General features: G+C 38.2%; 2 protein-coding genes and 2 long non-coding RNA genes across 6 annotated transcripts in view; 2 read left to right on the top strand and 2 right to left on the bottom strand.

Annotated features, from left to right (window-relative positions):
• Positions 1 to 19899, bottom strand: part of LOC146452405 (uncharacterized) — a 45673-nt gene extending 25774 nt beyond the window's left edge. Inside the window, exon 1 of one of the 3 annotated variants that reach the window (XM_085097926.1) lies at positions 19664 to 19899. The gene's annotated coding sequence lies outside the window, so the exon portion shown is untranslated. Of the gene's footprint in view, positions 1 to 7984; positions 10444 to 19644 lie in introns of those variants that run through there. The other 2 variants (XM_085097924.1, XM_085097925.1) reach the window with 2 other exon arrangements.
• The window catches only part of LOC146452404 (uncharacterized), a 100450-nt gene that overhangs the window by 32824 nt on the left and 47516 nt on the right, over positions 1 to 20110 (bottom strand). The gene's annotated exons all lie outside the window — the stretch shown is intronic.
• LOC146452406 (uncharacterized) overlaps positions 1 to 20110 on the top strand; it is a 96043-nt gene that overhangs the window by 12524 nt on the left and 63409 nt on the right. Inside the window, exons 2-4 of the mRNA XM_085097929.1 lie at positions 12568 to 12819; positions 14455 to 14502; positions 15615 to 15689. Coding sequence (XP_084954055.1) covers positions 12622 to 12819; positions 14455 to 14502; positions 15615 to 15689 — 321 coding nt within the window. The 5' untranslated portion in view covers positions 12568 to 12621. The remainder of the gene's footprint in view (positions 1 to 12567; positions 12820 to 14454; positions 14503 to 15614; positions 15690 to 20110) is intronic.
• LOC146452407 (uncharacterized) overlaps positions 16203 to 20110 on the top strand; it is a 29279-nt gene continuing 25371 nt past the window's right edge. Inside the window, exon 1 of the long non-coding RNA XR_014859758.1 lies at positions 16203 to 16765. This is a non-coding gene — a long non-coding RNA (uncharacterized LOC146452407). The remainder of the gene's footprint in view (positions 16766 to 20110) is intronic.

The raw sequence follows: 20110 nt of genomic DNA on the forward strand, positions 1-20110 counted from the left end.
ATGAGGTTTTTGTCGCCGTTGCCATAGTAGCTTCTTAAAACTCGCTTTTGTCTGAAATGTTACAGTTTCCTTAACGCTTTAATCCCTAACGGTGATCAGCATCAAATTTCTCCTTGCAATATCAATGTTTATTCAACCCCTGAGGTCATGAGAATTAAGGATATGATCACCCAAGGTGAATTTTCTTGATATTTTAATAACTTCTCATTACTTTTATAAGACAAGACGCTTTTTCGAGCGTTACGCGGGATGCTTGGGTCGATGTAAGCATTAACTTTGAAATGAATGGCTGATTACGTTTAATTCATTGGAGTTCGAGATCATTGATTGCATAAAATGACGAGCTTTTAGTAGTTAGTTATCAATCGATTTTCTTTGCTCTTAATGATACCGCGAGATAACAGCAATCTGACAGATACCGGAAATTCTCGTGATTGTTACAGGCATGGATTACAAACCTTATCGTCAGCGCTAATTATATTCTGGTTACGAATTGTCAGTTACTGGTTTTCATCAAGAAAATAGAAAGACAAACAGGCACAAAGCTTTCCTAAATAAAACGTTTTAGTAAAAATTGACAATCAAATTTTTACTTTTTTTTGCTTGGTCGATAAGCAGTAGCGCTTAGGCATCTACGCACCAGTAATGATCTTATAAGCTTTGACCTCTGGTCTAGTTTCCTTTGCATTGAATTATTCGATCTGTTTGTCATAGCGTAATTTCTTCGCAGTAAACTTTCCAATTTCCACCGTTTAAACTGACGAGCATTACTTAAAAGTTATTTTTTCGATTAACCGCTTTAAAAAGGTTGTTTTAATTTCTTTCTCAAAACGGCAGATTAAAGTCTTAAATTCATTCATGTGGCCGCCATATGCACTTTGAAAAAAAAAACCTTTTGGCCCCAACCTCAAATGATGATTTGATGACTTGACGTCACACAGGTAGGGATGAGTGGGTCCCCTCCCTCGTGATACACGCGCCGATAATAGATTTTCATTGGGCCGTTTTTGTTGAAGACAATCAGAACAATAGATCACTTCTAAGAGAAAGCAGAGTTTGAAGCAACAACGAAGGCAAAAAAAAAAATACTCGACCGAAATTCATGTGCAGATTTGAAGCTACGACAAAGAAAAAAAAAAGATACTCGACCGAAAGCCCTGCGGGCATCCCGCGTAATTAATGTGCAGATTTATTTATAGCTACCATGAAGAATGTACCGAACCCAATTTTAGACACGGTCTATCGCGTAATAATAACAAAATCAGTTAATACGGTGGTATTTGTTGTTCATTCCCAGTGTTTATTGTTGGTTGAGTAAGCTCCGGCTAGCCTGCCAGCCATTCTCGTAAGCGGCCAGCTCCTGTGACGGACACCTTTTTCGCGTTCAGAAGGTGTACGCTTACGAGAACTTCCACTGGTAAGCAACGGATAAACTTCGTTTTGTCCAATCACACTTTTGAAATGTACGTCAAACAACGACATCAGCTAATCATCAACGTTTCGATTACAAAATCTATATTTTAAGGTTACAATTGTAATTTTTTTTGGCCGTTATAATTGCATCCAAATCACTGTAAACTTAATTTACCACATGTTTAAAAATATTTTCCCCGTGACGTGAAGAAGTGAGACGTATAAAAGAACCGCAAAGAAATGAGACTTCGAGACTCGTATTTCTCATCGATACGACTTTTGATACTTGGTCGATAGTACTCGACTTGTAGTCGACCAGTACTCGATCGGTGACTGTGCACTGCTTTATATCTGATCTGTAGGTCGATAAAAAGACGACGGCTTTCAAAACGTCATACATCAATGTTTGAACCTCGACAAAAGCTCGTACTCTGAATGCATCGCACCGGAATTGCTTGGGTAACGCACTCTTCTTAGATTACGTTCGATGTTTTTTGAATTTAAATTGGAATAAAAGAAATGTTTAGTTTAATGCATGTTTAGAACGCCTTATTTTGCACTTACAGATCTAAACAGGATTTTTTTTACCGTCAACCTCGCGAAATTCTCTCGAAAATGGCATTTGCTTATAATGATATCTCTGTTGAACACTACAAGGCAGCTTTTGGCGGATATTTTTTTCTCCAATTTGATATGATTCATTATCAGCCAAATTAAGCCATTAGGGACGGAGCGCAAATTAATAATGACATAATTTCGGCCCCCTGATTGGTCAGACGCTATTCTGTTTTCACCGCGTCGATAAACTGCTTTGACAAGAGGTTTCCAGCCGCCCGCTGTGTGGAAAATTTGGAACCGGAACCCGGAACCGAACCAGAATCCAGAACAATCGCAATCCAGAATCCGGGATCCGGAATCCTGAATTTAAAAACTATATCTTGAAGGAAGTCCAATATTATTTATATATTCTCACAAAACTTCACTATCCACGGTGTTAGCAGAGTCTGACGAGTGATAAGCAAACGCAAGATGGAGGACGTTAAAGCAGGGATTATGTCACATATCACCACATGCGCACGTTGACAGGAAGCATTTGAAATGGTTTGGCCAACTTTTTCAAAAGCCGCTGGAGGGTTCGGGAAGCTGTTTTCATCTGTTTGAATCGCGTTCATCTTCAGAAAATTAGCTCAAAATACTCCTGGTAGTACTCGTACACGAGCTGGCAGGCTATCTATACCTAATTCGCGCTACTTAAATTGGCTGGCATAGGTATGACATAAACAGTCAAAGCTCTCTCGATGTTCTTATTAAACATGTCTCTTACTATTATACAGATATTTATTTTGATATTTCTTGTGAGGGGGGAGGGGGGGTATTCATTTTTCGGCTGATTGCTTGGGGGGGTTCTGAAAATTTGTATGGACCTTGGGGGGGATATAAAAAACCGAGCCGCTGAAAAAAAAATCCTCTGCGCCCCCCCCCCCCCCCCCCTGTAGCATACATAATGAATGCAGCCTTATTCGAATATTGGAAAATTTTGACTGACCTTGTACTTTTAAGATAGTAGGGAATTTGGTCATTTCACGTCATTTTATGTTGTTTCGACGATTCACGCGTAGGGCAATTGTTTTTCTTATTAAATCCTATTGTTTTACGGTGAGGGTAAAAGGTGGAAAGAGTTTGCGGAATGGTATGTGGAATGGCGTGCGGAAAGGCATAATTATACGAAATACGATTTACGCGGGAAATAAATTAAGTGAAGGGCGTGTCATGTTTTCGAGCCAATTTTATAAGAGCAGCAGCTTTTTTGATGTTACGGACTCTTGCTAAATATTAACAACAATTCGAGGATTTGATCGTTTGATTGTTGATTTGGAAGAAGTGAGGGTAAAGAAAGCGATGAAAACTGTTTATAGTTTTCGCATTCAAGGAACTATGATTAAATTCATAGTAAATTAAATTTCATGTTCACTTTACTCCATGCGATTTCGGTTGACAAAAATAACGTGGCAGCGTGAAGTCTTCTCAGGACAAAGATTGATCCTTTACCGAGGGCAAATAATAACCCTTTTTTTCTTTTTTTTTAAACCCTCGGTGAAAGATCAATTCTCATACCCTGTATGCTCGATGATTCATTTATCATGAGCGGGAAAATGAACAACAATTTAACCAAAATACATTTGTGATAAGAATATTTTCACAACCTTTCAAACAACAAGTGTCGATAATTAGACACCATACTTGTCATCTGCTTTTTTGTTCTAGGGCTTTTTCGCTTTTAAATCTCATTTTAGGTTGGGACGTCTGGCACTGAAAGACCTTAGTTCAAGACGGATATGTTTAGTTCGATAACGCGTAACTGAACTATAGCTACCTCAATCGCCGTATTAAATAGCTGGGTAGCTAGCTCAGCAGCTCAACAGGGACTTGCGTACTCGTCGCTCGACGAAAATGTGAGGTGAGAAAAAGTAGAACATATTTTTCCCATGAGTTGTACAAATTGTAACCGTCGAAGAGTCTCATAAAATGACCGAGTTTAAATTTAAAATTTCTCACATAATAGTTTTGGCCTTGGACTGATGTTATTTCTCCAGTCTGGTGTTGCTTTTTGTCTAGGCTACTCGCTGCCACGTTCTTTTTGTCAACTAGAAATTTAATTTATTCTTAGTTCCTTGAATGCGAAACTTCATCGATTTCTTCACTGTCACTTCCTAACCAGCGATCAGACATGTTCTATCCCAGGCGTATATTTTCTAATCCTCGATCTGTTGTTTGGTTGTTTAATAGTCCGCAACATCGAAAAAACTGCTGCTCTTATAAAATTGGCGCGAAAACAGGATGCGCTCTTCAGTTAATTTATTCCCCGCGTAAATCGTATTTCGCATAATTATGCCATTCCGCACGCCATTCCACATACCATTCCGCAAACTCTTTCCTCCTTTTACCCTCAGCGATTGTTTTATGAGGTTTTTGTCGCCGTTGCCATAGTAGCTTCTTAAAACTCGCTTTTGTATGAAATGTTACAGTTTCCTTAACCCTTTAATCCCTAACGGTGATCAGCATCAAATTTCTCCTTGCAATATCAATGTTTATTCAACCCCTGAGGTCATGAGAATTAAGGATATGATCACCCAAGGTGAATTTTCTTGATATTTTAATAACTTCTCATTACTTTTATAAGACAAGACGCTTTTTCGAGCGTTACGCGGGATGCTTGGGTCGATGTAAGCATTAACTTTGAAATGAATGGCTGATAACGTTTAATTCATTGGAGTTCGAGATCGTTGATTGCATAAAATGACGAGCTTTTAGTAGTTAATTATCAATCGATTTTCTTTGCTCTTAATGATACCGCGAGATAACAGCAATCTGACAGATACCGGAAATTCTCGTGATTGTTACAGGCATGGATTACAAACCTTATCGTCAGCGCTAATTATATTCTGGTTACGAATTGTCAGTTACTGGTTTTCATCAAGAAAATAGAAAGACAAACAGGCACAAAGCTTTCCTAAATAAAAACTTTTAGTAAAAATTGACAATCAAATTTTTACTTTTTTTTGCTTGGTCGATAAGCAGTAGCGCTTAGGCATCTACGCACCAGTAATGATCTTATAAGCTTTGACCTCTGGTCTAGTTTCCTTTGCATTGAATTATTCGATCTGTTTGTCATAGCGTAATTTCTTCGCAGTAAACTTTCCAATTTCCACCGTTTTAACTGACGAGTATTACTTAAAAGTTATTTTTTCGATTAACCGCTTTAAAAAGGTTGTTTTAATTTCTTTCTCAAAACGGCAGATTAAAGTCTTAAATTCATTCATGCGGCCGCCATATGCACTTTGAAAAAAAAAAAACCTTTTGGCCCCAGCCTAAAATGATGATTTGATGACTTGACGTCACACAGGTAGGGATGAGTGGGTCCCCTCCCTCGTGTTATACGCGGCGATAATAGATTATCATTGGGCCGTTTTTGTTGAAGACAATCAGAACAATAGATCACTTCTAAGAGAAAGCAGAGTTTGAAGCAACAACAAAGGCAAAAAAAAAGATACTCGACCGAAATTCATGTGCAGATTTGAAGCTACGACAAAGAAAAAAAAAAGATACTCGACCAAAAGCCCTGCGGGCATCCCGCGTAATTAATGTGCAGATTTATTTATAGCTACCATGAAGAATGTACCGAACCCAATTTTAGACACGGTCTATCGCGTAATAATAACAAAATCAGTTAATACGGTGGTATTTGTTGTTCATTCCCAATGTTTTTATTGTTGGTTGAGTAAGCTCCGGCTAGCCTGCCAGCCATTCTCGTAAGCGGCCAGCTCCTGTGACGGACACCTTTTTCGCGTTCAGAAGGTGTACGCTTACGAGAGCTTCCACTGGTAAGCAACGGATAAACTTCGTTTTGTCCAATCACACTTTTGAAATGTACGTCAAACAACGACATCAGCTAATCATCAACGTTTCGATTACAAAATCTATATTTTAAAGTTACAATTGTAATTTTTTTGGCCGTTATAATTGCATCCAAATCACTGTAAACTTAATTTACCACATGTTTAAAAATATTTTCCCCGTGACGTGAAGAAGTGAGACGTATAAAAGAACCGCAAAGAAACGAGACTTCGAGACTCGTATTTCTCATCGATACGACGTTTGATACTTGGTCGATAGTACTCGACTAGTAGTCGACTAGTACTCGATCGGTGACTGTGCACTGCTTTATATCTGATCTGTAGGTCGATAAAAAGACGACGGCTTTCAAGACGCCATACATCAATGTGATCCTAGACCTTTGAACCTCGACAAAAACTCGTACTCTGAATGCATCGCACCGGAATTGCTTGGGTAACGCACTCTTCTTAGATTACGTTCGATGTTTTTTGAATTTAAATTGGAATAAAAGAAATGTTTAGTTTAATGCATGTTTGGAACGCCTTATTTTGCACTTACAGATCTAAACAGGATTTTTTTTTACCGTCAACCTCGCGAAATTCTCTCGAAAATGGCATTTGCTTATAATGATATCTCTGTTGAACACTACAAGGCAGCTTTTGGCGGATATTTTTTTCTCCAATTTGATATGATTCATTATCAGCCAAATTAAGCCATTAGGGACGGAGCGCAAATTAATAATGACATAATTTCGGCCCCCTGATTGGTCAGACGCTATTCTGTTTTCACCGCGTCGATAAACTGCTTTGACAAGAGGTTTCCAGCCGCCCGCTGTGTGGAAAATTTGGAACCGGAACCCGGAACCGAACCAGAATCCAGAACTGGAATCCAACAATCGCAATCCAGAATCCGGGATCCGGAATCCTGAATTTGAAAACTATATCTTGAAGGAAGTCCAATATTATTTATATATTCTCACAAAACTTCACTATCCACGGTGTTAGCAGAGTCTGACGAGTGATAAGCAAACGCAAGATGGAGGACGTTAAAGCAGGGATTATGTCACATATCACCACATGCGCACGTTGATGAGAAGCATTTGAAATGGTTGGGCCAACTTTTTCAAATGCCGCTGGAGGGTTCAGGAAGCTGTTTTCATCTGTTTGAATCGCGTTCATCTTCAGAAAATCAGCTCAAATGTTTCTTTACAAACGTTCTTTAGTAATTACAGATTTTGAGAATTTGTCTGTGGCGATATTTTTGAAAGCTCTTGCAATGGCGAAAAAGCAAAAATCCAGTGACGAGTTGTGTGTAAATTAGTCTCAACCGGACTCTTCTGCACATGTGCCCCAGCTGACATAGTCCAATGTTTAATATTTGATTATTTCTACTCAACGCCCTATCCTATCCAAGCGCGGCGCCGCCATCTTTCGAAACTCCACGTTTTCGGACGATACTCTCCTGTTCCTTAATTTATACCTTTTTACTACTCAAGTGTATGGTGCCTAACGGCTCAACTAACTTTCGATAACGATGTGAGAGTCAATTCGTGTTTCAGAAAACCTTCCTTTTACAGAACCTACAATTGTAACACTCAAGCGGTGGCTTTCGCTTCTCGGTAATTGTGTGGGTCAAGTTACGAATGATTGACATCTGACCGTTTACTCCTCCAGTATCTCGTTGAAAACATGGACCAAAGGTGTAAAAATAAATTTCAGCTCTCTCCATAAGGAGGGGGTGGGGAGGTAATATACATGTTGTTAAATATTTCTCACCTAAAACATTGACTGCTGGTTTAAAAACTCCATGTTTTAAAAATTTCGTCTTATCATCCCCAAGCTCCCAAAGGGCCCCACAATCCCTCACGTCCACAAGACTCCTCAGAAAAGATTCTGAGTTGCCAGATAGCCGATTTAAACTAATATAAATATTTAGCCAAGCCTAAAAGTCAATTTTTATCATAGCATTTATAAAAATCTGCTTAGCGTATGAACGTAATAACCTCACCAGTTCCTCATTCTTTCTGCAGTTATATATATTTTTAGTGCATATGCAGCAAACTGCCCAGACAATAACAATGCAATAAAGAGAGCAAATTTTTTTTTTGAATGCTGATTTGTTGCAATGGAGCGCAATTTTACTTGATTTTTCTTTTACGGAAGACAAAGTTACTTACCCTTGATTGGTCGAGTGGCGAAAATACTCGCTCCTCATTGGCTGAACACGCCAGTTCTACATTCCGTTGGTTTCTTAATTTTGTGTCCAAAAACAACGACTTAATTCTCTCAAGTTCTTTGGTGTTCGACTGTTTAAGCCGGGTTGTTTGTACCACAAATACATGGAAATCAAGTGCTGCAGCTAGAAAGGGGAATTCCTTAACGTTAGTTTTCGTGCCAGTTCTTACAGGAATCAGCAAAAGCCGGATTATTTGTGTCAAAGCTAAAAACTTGGATAGGATTGACATTTGTTCAGTTGAGAAACTGAAATCAGTCATGGCGACCATGTAAGTGCTTTCAACTCGCTACTTCTTCTTACAACGAATGATAATTGGGCATAACGTTGTCCTTTTGGTAGGAGGAAGGAGTAGGTCAAATTTTGTGGAAGAAATTAAGTTCCTTCTTTAGATCCACCGTTTGCTATTTTTATCGATCCGGCTATTTTCGCGGATTTTCAAGCGGTAGGAATTGGATAGCCTGACATTAAGTTTTATCGTTGTTAGTTTACTCCTGAATTAAACTTATATTCTATCTTCATAACATGATTGTGTAAAATTTACAACTCAGTCAAATTTCTCCTACTGAAATCTAAATAAACGTCAAGAAAAGGAGAACACGGGGAAATCACCCTTGGTTGCTTGGCAAAGTTGCAACTGAATGAGAGCCGTGCGGTGCGAACGAAACTGCCCCGAAATAAAAAGTTCAAAAATTAGTTTCTCCAAGAATATTTCTCCTATCGAAACGATTGAAGTACATTTGTAAAGCTTGAAACACGTGAAATAAGGAAAAATTATTGATTGTTTCTCGGAAACGCATTAGACTAGGAAACGGCTAACAAGTTGCCCAAATTGGTAGGAGTTGCGTTCAAGTTAACAGAGAAAGAAAAACTCACTGTCGTTTGCTCATATTCTCCGCAAAACCTTAAATTAGGTCATTTAACTTTGTTATTTTTTGGAGGACGGCAAAGAAATGTACCAAAATTTAAAATGCACGTGCGGAGCGATTGTTTTTGTTGGTCATTTTCAGCCATCTTGCTGTCGTCGTCGTTGCTAAACAGGGTTCCCTGATATATTTGGCGCTCGGATAAAACTGTCTGAAAATTCATAACTCAGTCCATATTGCTCCTACTAAAAAATTTTTGGCCTTTACAAAAATTTAGACTTCAACGCTTAGTTGTGGCCCGAAATATTAGAGCATTTAAAACTTGTGCGTGTTTATCCAGTGCAAGCGCATGGAAGCAGAGCGGCGCAAAGGCATTGCATGTACACGGCTTCAAAACCAAATGTTAAAAAAAACAATTTCTCTGCGAATATTAGTGGTATTGAAACGTTTAATGTATCTGTGTAAAGCTGAAACACGTAACATAAAGAAAAATTATCGATTGCTGCCTGGAAGAAAGCATTTTCGTTTACAAATGATTTGTAAACGGCCGTCGAATTACACGTCATGATAATATTTTTTGTGTAAGAGCAAGTTACCGGCCCGGGGGAAAATGTTTGGAAATTCAAAACTGAGTCAATTCTGCTCCTATAGTAATAATTCTAGTCTCTAAATAAACGTCAACAAATGGAAAATACGGGAAATAGTCTTTGGTGTATGGTAGAATTAACTTGTGTCTGTTTACAAACACATGAGAGCCGTGTGGTGCGAATGAAAAAAACACGGCCATGAAACAATATTGTACAAGTGTACAAAAATTAATTTCTAAACGAATATCGATGGTATCGAGAATTTAATAAACGATAACAGCATCTGCGTAAAGCTTTAAAGTGCCCCTAACCCTTCAATTTGTTTCCTTTTGGTAGATTTCCATAGCTGTGAAGAACTCATTTTCTAAAAATTTTTTTTGAAAGATTGAATCCTTAATTTTTTACGAGCGCTAAAAGTTACCGAAATTTTTAAATTTTTGCGCGCTTAAAGCCCCGCTGAACAAATTTTTGTCTCGTCGGCTCATTAGGAACGAGCCAATGAGAAGCGTCCGATATTTGACACTTTCTTTGCTGTGACGTAAGAAAAGGACATTAGGAAGATTCAGAAGGAATCTTATGCATGCTGATTCCTTTCTCTACATTTCGAGAGTTGCTGCATCCAAAAACCACACATTTTTCAACCATTTTCTCTGTTTACAATTGAAGCATTACCGCGAATCTTTGGATATTTTTGCACGATCTCTTTTTCTTACGTCACGCTCCATGTTTGGACGCATTTGGCCGAGTGGGGGACTAATAGTGCGAACGATAGGTGAAAATATCGACAAGACTGCCTTCACTTCTAGCGCTCGTAAAAAAAAAGGATTCAATATTTCTCAAAATTTTTTTCGAAAATGAGTTCTTGAAAGATATGGAAATGTACCAAAAGAAAACAAATTGAAGGGTTAGGGGCACTTTAAACACGTAACATAAATAAAATTATCGATTGTTGCCTGGAAGAAAGCATTTTTGTTTATAAATGATCTGTAAACGGCCGTCGGAATCACTTAAACATGACATTTTCTGCGATAGCAGGTTAGCTCCCGGGTAAATATGTTTGGAACTCCAAAACTGTGTCAATTCTGGTCCTAAAGTAATAACTCTAGTCTCTGAATAAACGTTAACAAATGGAGAATACGGGAAAATAGTCTTTGGTGTTTGGTAGAATTATTTCAGAGCTTTTAAACTTGTGTGTGTTTACGAACACATGAATGCCGTAAGGTGCGAATAAAATAAAAAACACGGCCACGAAACAAAATGTTCAAAAATTAATTTCTACACGAATATCGATGGTATCGAGAATTTAATAAACGATTAAAATATCTGTGTAAAGCTTGAAAGACGTAACACAAAGAAAAATTATCGATTTTTTCCGGGAAGAGACCTTTTTGGTTTACAAATCTGTTTAAACGGCCGTCGTAATCACGTAAACATGGTATTTTTTGCGAGAGCAAGTAAGCTCCCGGGGAAAAATTATTGGATATTAAAGCTCTTAATTGGTAATAATTCTAGTCTCTAAGTAAACGTTAACAAAAGGAGAATACCGAAACGTACTCTTTGGTGTTTGATAGAATTATTTCAGAGCTTTGTAACTTAAGCCTAATTGTGTTTGTTTACAAACACATAAGGGCCGTGCGCTGCAAATGAAAAAACACACGGCCACGAAGCAAATTTTTCAAAATTAACTTCTTCTCGAATATCTCTGGTATCGAAAGGGATTAAAGTGTCTATGTAAAGCTATTTTAGAGTTCTAAAAGTTACCATAACTGATCACGAACGGGTGATATAGGCAAATGTGAGGCTTCTTTAAACTTACTTTTCTTTTTCCCTTCTTTTCTCACTTTTCTTTGCTATCCATCGCTGTCTTCAACGTTGAACTCTGCTTAATCGTCTGCGCTTTTTTGTTTTCTTTTTCTCTTTTTTTCTCTTCGTTCCACGTTTGTCAACATATCCAACGAATACGTATAAATTGTCTTTGTATTTTTTTGTTCTTTAGCATTTCTGTTGTAAACGCATCTTGCCAAACTATCTCGCCATGCAACTTCCCGCCAAACAAACACGGGCGCATTAGCATTGTCGGATTGCGTACGGACAGAATGACGTCATAACCAAGCCAAAATTTTTCGCATCCATTGGGTTTCCCAAACTTTCTTTTAAGTATGGGGCTCCGCGAGCACGCCTCCGGCGCGCGGAGCTCTGCTATAAAAAAATCTTCATTATACTGGATGAGATGTCCCTTTAGGAGAAAATCGGGTAGATGTCAGCAAGGTACCGTTTACCACATTAGCAGATTTATGTAGTTAATGATTACATATTGATTTACTTTCCCTAAGAAGATGAAGAACGTACTTACAATGTGAGACATTACGCAATGGGTCCAGTTGAGAAGATGTTTTAAAAGCAACATGTGCCCACCCCATCGTCTCATCGTCTAAGCGGGAAATAAAAGCTTTAAAAGTTTTTTGAAATATGAAATGACTCCAGCATAGTCGTGTTCTCGGAAGGGAGATCAAAACTGAGGCACCGTTCACTTTCAGTGAGATAGGGTAAAAAAAAATGCCCTCATTAGGGGTAGGGGGGGGGGGGACTACGTGAGTCAATTAAGTGAGTGGAAAGGATAATCCAAAAAAAGGCCACTTCGGAGGATTGAGGTGGAGCGGGGAGAGAGCGCTGAGTACAAATAATCATATTTTTAAAATTGTGTTGGCGTTGATCCCGCCCTGCTAATAGTGGCTAATATAATTTTGCAGTTTCTCTCAAATAGTTTCCAATTCTGTATTGCGGATTCCGCCTTCCAGATTTCCGGATACTCGGATTCCAGAGTTTTTGGATTTATTGCTTTGCACATGCCTTCCACTGGCGAAAACCGATCCGCAGTGGGGTAGGGCGCGGCAGTGGTGCCGCTTTTGAACTTAGCTGAGATTTTTTGTTGAAATACCCATTGCAGGGAATTTGTGGATGGTCAAAAGTCTCTAAACGTCTGAGAAAATTTTTCTCAGACAGTCCACTAAAACGGTCAAAAGTTTCCATTGCGTCACATTCCTCGACTGTACCTCTCCTTTTCCTCACAGGAGGTGGGGTATGGTCAATTAAGGTTTGGTGCATAGTTAATTTCCGTGACTTCTTCAATGCAAGAAGACAATTTTGGGGAAAATTTGGGAACTTTTTCGTCGCAACAAATTGAATTCGCACGGAGACAAAACTTATATACATTGAAAGCACTTCATGTGGTCTTCAGTTTGCGATCGAGGAACAAAGATTCTGATCCCAGCAAGAAACATCAGCCTTCAGAGAAGATTACTTGTTTGCATGAACCGGCAGAGAAGGTCAGTATGGCGTATCGCTGTAGTTGTTTAAGGGAGGAGTCCTCATGTATTACGGTTTGTTCAACCCTAAGACCCCTACGAATCAAAAGAACTTTCAGAACTCAAAACCTTCAATCAAGGATAATGGATTTCAAACCACTAGAAGTTTTTCATTGATCAAGACAATTTCAATACATTTTCTAAAATAACCAAGGTGAGAGCGAACAACAGCGTATTTGTGACGCTTCATTGGGTCACGGTAACGAATAGGCGAAAATCGCATATTTGTTTTTCGCACAAAAGGAAGTAAATAAAACAAATCAATTGCACCATGTGGAAATGTTTTGCAGTATCGTTAATACATATCTACGAAAGTGACTACAATTTAGGATTTCACTGAGGCGTTAACTACGCTGAACCAGTAACAGAATCTCTGCTCGTGTTTGAATCATTTGTTAACATATGCGACAAACAACAGATCGATTCGATAAGCATTGTCTCCCGAAACGGCTTTTGAGTTTTGCCACATTTACTATTTAAAAAGAAAATGAATGGAACTGAATCGATGTTTCACTAATCCTGTTATTGCACTAGGCTTTGCTTAGTGTCGAATCTTTGCTCCATTTGAATTTTTCACCTTTAAGTAAATCGATTCAACTTATACCAGTTGAATATTTATTGCGAAATAATGACATTTCCACTAGAAAAAAGCGAGCATGTTTTGCGGCGTGCCCATAGCAAATGCTTGACTTTATGCTGTAGCCGTAAACAGAGACTCTACCGATTGTTACAAACAATCAGTTAAGTGGTAATTATATGTTCTGTTTCTTTTTGGGTTCAATCTATAGCTAAATTCTAGTACTTGACCGCTAGAATTTGAATTTTAATAGTTTTAGAACCATAGTAGCTCGTTTCGTGAATGCATTTGCTATTGGTGAGATCTTCTACAACGAAGAAAGGCCTGCCGGTGGAATAATGCCAATTTATACAAAAAGGTCATGCAGAAGATAACCGCACGTTTTCCACTGCGCGAAGGTGCATTCGCTGTGAATTTGAAGGCATTTTTTATTCCTTCTAACTGAAACTAAATGTTATTCCCTTTACGAGTATCAAATAATTTGTGTTAATTCGCGGCGACGGAGGCCACATGCCTCGCGTAATATAAACTGACCTGCTGTTTGTGCATGAACTTGTAGGACTAGTGGCTTTCCGTGTAGAGGCAGAGAAGATGTTTTTAGCCACTGCTTAGCCGAGGGACTGATCATGAGTAAACTGAAAGATTATTAAATTAAGAAAAAATTGAGGTGAAAGAGGGTCGTGGATTATGTCTGTGTTAAACAACAGTAGGGTCATGGCCGCAAATGATTTAAATATTTAACTTACTTCAAGATTACCAACTTCAGGTTTTTATTGTAAACGTCCTTTGCTACGTGTTACCTAATTTTAAAACAAGCCAATTTTCTCGGTCTTCATTTGTCCGTATGTCACGTTTCAAGATAGCTGATGCACTTGCGTGTGAATCAAATCATTCACTAGCTCATCCATTCTTTATTTCGTAGTAATTATACGTTCTGTTTCTTTTTGGTTCAACCTATTGCTAAATGCTGGTATAACCGCGAGAATCGTAATAAATGTTTTGAATTTTGATAGTTTTAGAACCATAGTGACTCGTTTCGTGAACGGAGATCTTCTAGAGCGAAGAAGGTTGAAATGACATGAGGACATGTTCCTCCCTTTAGGAGTATAAAATAATTTGTCTTATTTGTGACCGAGGCCGCAATAAAACTTGCAATTTGTGCATGAGCTTGTAGAACCAGTGGCTTGTCGTGTAGTATTTATTTAATCCTTTGGAATACTAGAGGAAGTGAAGATGTTTTTAGCCACTGTTTAGCCGAGGGACTGATCATGAGTAAAAAGATGATTAAATGTGAGGTGGAAGAGGTGCGTGGATTATTCAGGTGAACTTAAGAAATGTGAGAGGTCATGAAAAATCCAGTAACAAGTGAATTAGTTTTCAAGATACCGATTAAAGTATATATGCGTGTGTCAAACAACAATAGGCTAATCGCCGCAATTCGCAAATGATTTAATTTTTAACTTACTTCAAGATTGCCAACTTTGGGTTTTTACTGAGAAAGTCCTTCGCTACGTGTTACCTAATTTTAAAAAGAGAATTATCTCGGTCTTCATTTTTCCGTCTGTCACGTTTCAAGATAGCTGATGCACTTGCGTGTGAATCAAATAATTCACTAGCTCATCCATTCTTGATTTCGTAAAAAATTATCACTTGGGAAATAACGTGCGAGTCGATCCTGTTAGTTTGTCTTCAGCATAGTACTTTTTTGCGAATGACGTTTTTACCAGAGAAAGCAAGCGTGTTTTTGCGGCATGCCCACAGCAAATGCTTGACTTTATGCTGGAGCGCAAACAGCCGGAGACTCGATCCATTGATACAAACAATCAGTTATGTGGCAATTATACGTTCTGTTTCGTTTTGGGTTCAATCTATAGCTAATTTTTTTTTATTTATTTATTCACCACGACATACAAACATAGAAAGTTATAATTACAATGAATAATAGACTAGGATTGTACATAAGTTTAGAGTAAATAATAAAGAAGTAAGAAGTGGCGAGGAGACCTCAAGAAACCCCCGGGCTTATACTGAGAGGTCTCCTCGGAGATATGTTAGGACTTTAAGACCAGTAAAGAAATTGTAGTATGACCGCTAGAATCCTAATAAATGTTTTGAATTTTGATATTTTTACAACCACAGTGGCTCGTTTTGTGAATGAATCTCTTCTTGAACGAAGAAGGTTGAGGTGATAGCAATTTATGCAAAAACTGAGGTCATGGCCAGAAGACAACCGCGTCTACTCCTCTGCGCGAAGGTACATTCATTGTGCTTTTGAAGTACATTTATTACTTCTAACTGAAAATAAATGTTCCTCCCTTTAGGAGTATAAAATAATTTGTCTTTATTGTGACTGAGGCCGCATTAAAACTTGCAGTTTGTGCATGAACTTGTAGGACTAGTGGCTTTCCGTGTAGTCAGATTAATCCTTTGGAATACTAGAAGAGGCAGTGAAGATGTTTTTAGCCACTGTTTAGCCGAGGGACTGATCATGAGTAAAAAGATGATTAAATGTGAGGTGGAAGAGGTGCGTGGATTATTCAAGTGAAAATGCGAATTAAAGGCCATGAAAATTCCAGTCACCAGTGAATTAGTCTTCAAGATACCGATTAAAGTATATATGTGTGTGTTAAACAACTTACAATAGTCTCATGGCCGCAAATGATTTTATTTTAAACTTACTTCAAGATTGCAAAATTCAGGTTTTTACTGTGAAAGGCCTTCGCTACGTGTTACCTGATTTTAAAAAGAGAATTTTCTCGGTCTTGTGAGACTAGTAGCTTTTCGTGTAGAGGCAGTGAAGATGGTTTTAGCCACTGCTTAGCCGAGGGACTGACCATGAGTAAAAAGATTATTAAAGTAAATTGGGGTGAAAGAGGTGCGTGGATTATTCAAGTGAAAATATGAGACGTCATGAAAACTTCACTGAGTAACCAGTGGAATAGTCTTCAAGATACCGATTAAAGTATATCATGTGTGTTAAAAAACAATAGGCTCATGACTGCGAATGATTTAATTTTTAACTTACTTTAAGATTTCCAACTTTAGGTTTTTACTGAGAAAGTCGTTTGCTACGTGTTACCAGAGAAAGCAAGCATATTTTGCGGCATGCCCATAGCAAATGCTTGGCTTTATGCTAGAGCGTAAACAGAGACTATCGATCGATACACACAATCACTTATGTGGCAATTATATGTTATGTTTCTTTTTGGTTTCAATCTATTGCTAAATTCTAGTATGACCGCTAGAATCCTATTAAATGTTTAGAATTTTGTTATTTGTAGAACCACAGTGGTTCGTTTTGTGAGTGGAGATATTCTAGAACGAAGAAAGGTGGAATGATGCCAGTTTACATGAAAAGGTCATGCAGACAACCTCGTCAACTTCACTGCGCGAAGCTGCCGCCATTCACTCTGCTTTTGAAGGTATATTTTATTACTCCTAACTGAAACTGAATGTTCTTCCCTTTACTGAGAATAAAATAATTTGTCCTAATTGTGACCGAGGCCGCATTAAAACTTGCAGTTTGTGCCTGAACTTGTAGGAATAGTGGCTTTTTTGTGTAGTATTAATCCTGAATAGAGACAGTGAAGATGTTTTTAGCCACTGTTTAGCCGAGGGATTGTTAAATTTGAAAAACGTGAGCTGAAAGAGGTACGTAGATTATTCAAGTGAAAATATTAAGGTCATGAAAACTCGTAACCAGTGAATGATTCTTCGAGATACCGATTGACTTCGCCGGTGAAAATTAATCACTGGGGAAATAACGTACGAGTCAAACCTATTAGTTTGTCTTCAGCATAGTATCTGAAATTAAAGCGGGGGAAGAATAAACTAACGTGACCATGGTTCTTTGTGGGAGAGTAGGTAAATGTTATCAGAGCTGAAAAACTAAATATATATGTATATATGTATATATTTTAAAGCAATCATCAGACAACAATTTATCCAATTCCATAAGCTGCAAGCTGAATAGATAAATCTCGTCCAAATTAACAGTTACTTTCAACCAGCGAAACTTTTTACTAGGTAACCTAAGACTACTCTTTTGGGCCTTGTGATCTAAGTAAGTTAATTTTTGCATATGAATCAAATTCCGTGCAATTTGCTTGCGTGCCATGTTTTGCGATGATCAAAACGGAATGAGGAGTCTTAACCCCTGTTGATGACTTTCGAAATACTTTAAAGTTCAATGTTTATCAAACTGACCTGCTTGTTGCCGAACAGTTGCCGCCAGAGTTATAATAGACTGTAAATTCAGTTTTCTGTCATGAATTGCAATCTTCCTCTTCTTTCGGAAGGAAATTATCCATTCCTATGTGACGATTTTCTGCAAGTTTGCACCCGGCCACTAGCGAGCAAAAATAGAGACACTCTACAAATCACACAGAGGATGAAGTATAATGATTTAACATTAGAATTAATATTCTCGTGGTAGAAAGTTTATTTTCATGGAACTTGTTCGCGCTGCCATTCGTGATCCTTCTTTACTCTTTGTTTATCCGCAAAGGAATACTGGTCTAAAGGAAGAGATGAATAGTTTTCAAACAGTTTATTTCATCGAGAAATTCAAAGGGTAGCCGTTTTACTCAAATGATCCGATTTTAAAGCATATTATACCATTTACAAGCTCACTGCCTTGTTGAATTTGATAGACACCAATTATACTTTCTCCGTGTAGAAGATACGTGGAAAGACATAGGACTTAGACTGGATGCGTAGGTTCACAAAATACAATATGTCGACTTGTAAATTGGTCAAATAAATCCCGGAGCATCATGGAAGTTAATTGCCCTCTGACTTTTCTCTCTCAATACAAAGAAACCTTGGATCTGTGTTGGCGCCGCGAGGTGATATACTTGGTTGATGCGTTTAACAATTGATTTGTTGTAAATATACATATATATGGAATGGCTGCCAACTGACCATTTGGAGGACTTTCGTGTTGTCCGGCTTGATTGCTTGGTAATCGATGGATAAATTTAGCTGCTTTACCTTAAATGGCGGACTCCGTGAAGGAAATTTGATTTTTTTGATTGACGAGAAATGGAAAAATATTGACTTGGGCCAATGCGAATCGATGGAACTCTTTAAATCAATTAAAGGAAGAATTCTCATGGCTTTTAATGGAAATTCCGTGTCGCTAAGGGATGTTTCGTAACATTTCTTCTTATACTGTTGCTTCAAATGCAATTGTTCATCTTAACACTGTCATTAAGGGTAGTGCATTAGTTTGACGCATTACTGTTCGATGAGCACGAATTGTCGTGTAAAGTTCTACCACTTCCTTCTCTAATAATTAGTAAAAAGTGGGGATCTCCTTTTTCCGTCAAGTGCATGATTTGTGCCGAGTACATATCGACCGATATCTTACACAGAAGACCAGACAATTTGGCAAATAGCAACATGCATGGATGTTCGGACAATTTGTCTAATAAAAAGATACCAGTATTCTTTGATAATCAGTGTACAGAAGTATGGAGAACTGAATAAGTCGGCTAAGGCAAGGTAAGACAAGCTGCTAATAAATTTCGTAACCTTACAAAACCCCAGGTGAGGTTGAATTTCGCAGTGACGTTCGTTCTGATTTTTATGTTGCTCCTTAAAGAATTTGAAAAAGCCAGTTTTATGGCACTGACATGCAGTCAAACGAGATCGTCTAGAAAGATTCAGTTTAAGTTCAATTGTTGATTCCGTAATCCTGAAGTTTGGGGTGCCGTTTTCTCTGGACGTTCTAAGCGTTACTATAGTGGTCATATTCCGTGATTTTCGGGCCCACTATCCTAAGTGAAATGAAAGTGACCATCTCGATGGCGAAGACATCACTGCGTGGCTTTAAGTTCCTACTCTTGCAAGACAAATGTTCTCTAGTAATTGGCATAGCTTTTTACGATCAGTTAACATTTCATGAACACTATCGTGGAGGCTTCGCAGCCAGATCCTGTTGACAGAAACTTTAGGTATACGTATTTTTCTTACAACAGAATATAACACATTCAAGAGGTAAGCAAATCGCAGTATCAGTCAGTTGAAACTGACTGCCAGGCATTGTCTTGCGAATAAGTAGGATTGCAGTGCTTTCGTCCTTAGTTTCTTAGTAATAGCCTCAACAAGGCAACCGTATTCATTGCTTGCAGTTCAGGTAACTCCTATAATTAATTGGCTACTTTTATGTCTTTCGCTATGGGAACAAATGCACATATTTAACTTACAGGGAGTAAACGTACTAACAATGAGTCCTGCTTGAAGCCTTTCCCACATGCAATCAGACTCTAGTTAGGCTGACGTTGTTTGGTTGCACCAATTTAAGCATTCAACAGTGATCCTGGCCAAGTCACATAAGTCCAGCTGGATCATTTGTTTGAGAACGTACCCTTGAATCCGCACTTTAGTGGAAACAATCTCGGGTGAGTTAGGAATGGTTCCAAAGAGAGTCAAATTTTTAGCAGAATTGTACGTTTGACATACGTCACCCATTAACAAATGACAAACTTGATTAATTTTTAAGTCTCGTATTTCAGTAACAAACTCAAGGGCGTTGCAATGTTATGGGGATTGCGGTTTTTTTTTTTTGGCCAAAAGTACATTCATAAATCTTCCTTACATTGGAAATTCTGCCTACAGGAGATTGTAACAGATCTAGCTCACAGTAGGCCAGTAACTCGTTTGTACGATATC

This window comes from Pavona decussata, unplaced genomic scaffold (genome assembly GCF_977016875.1).
Source record: "Pavona decussata unplaced genomic scaffold, jaPavDecu1.1 SCAFFOLD_371, whole genome shotgun sequence".
Classification (NCBI taxonomy): Eukaryota; Metazoa; Cnidaria; class Anthozoa; order Scleractinia; family Agariciidae; genus Pavona; species Pavona decussata.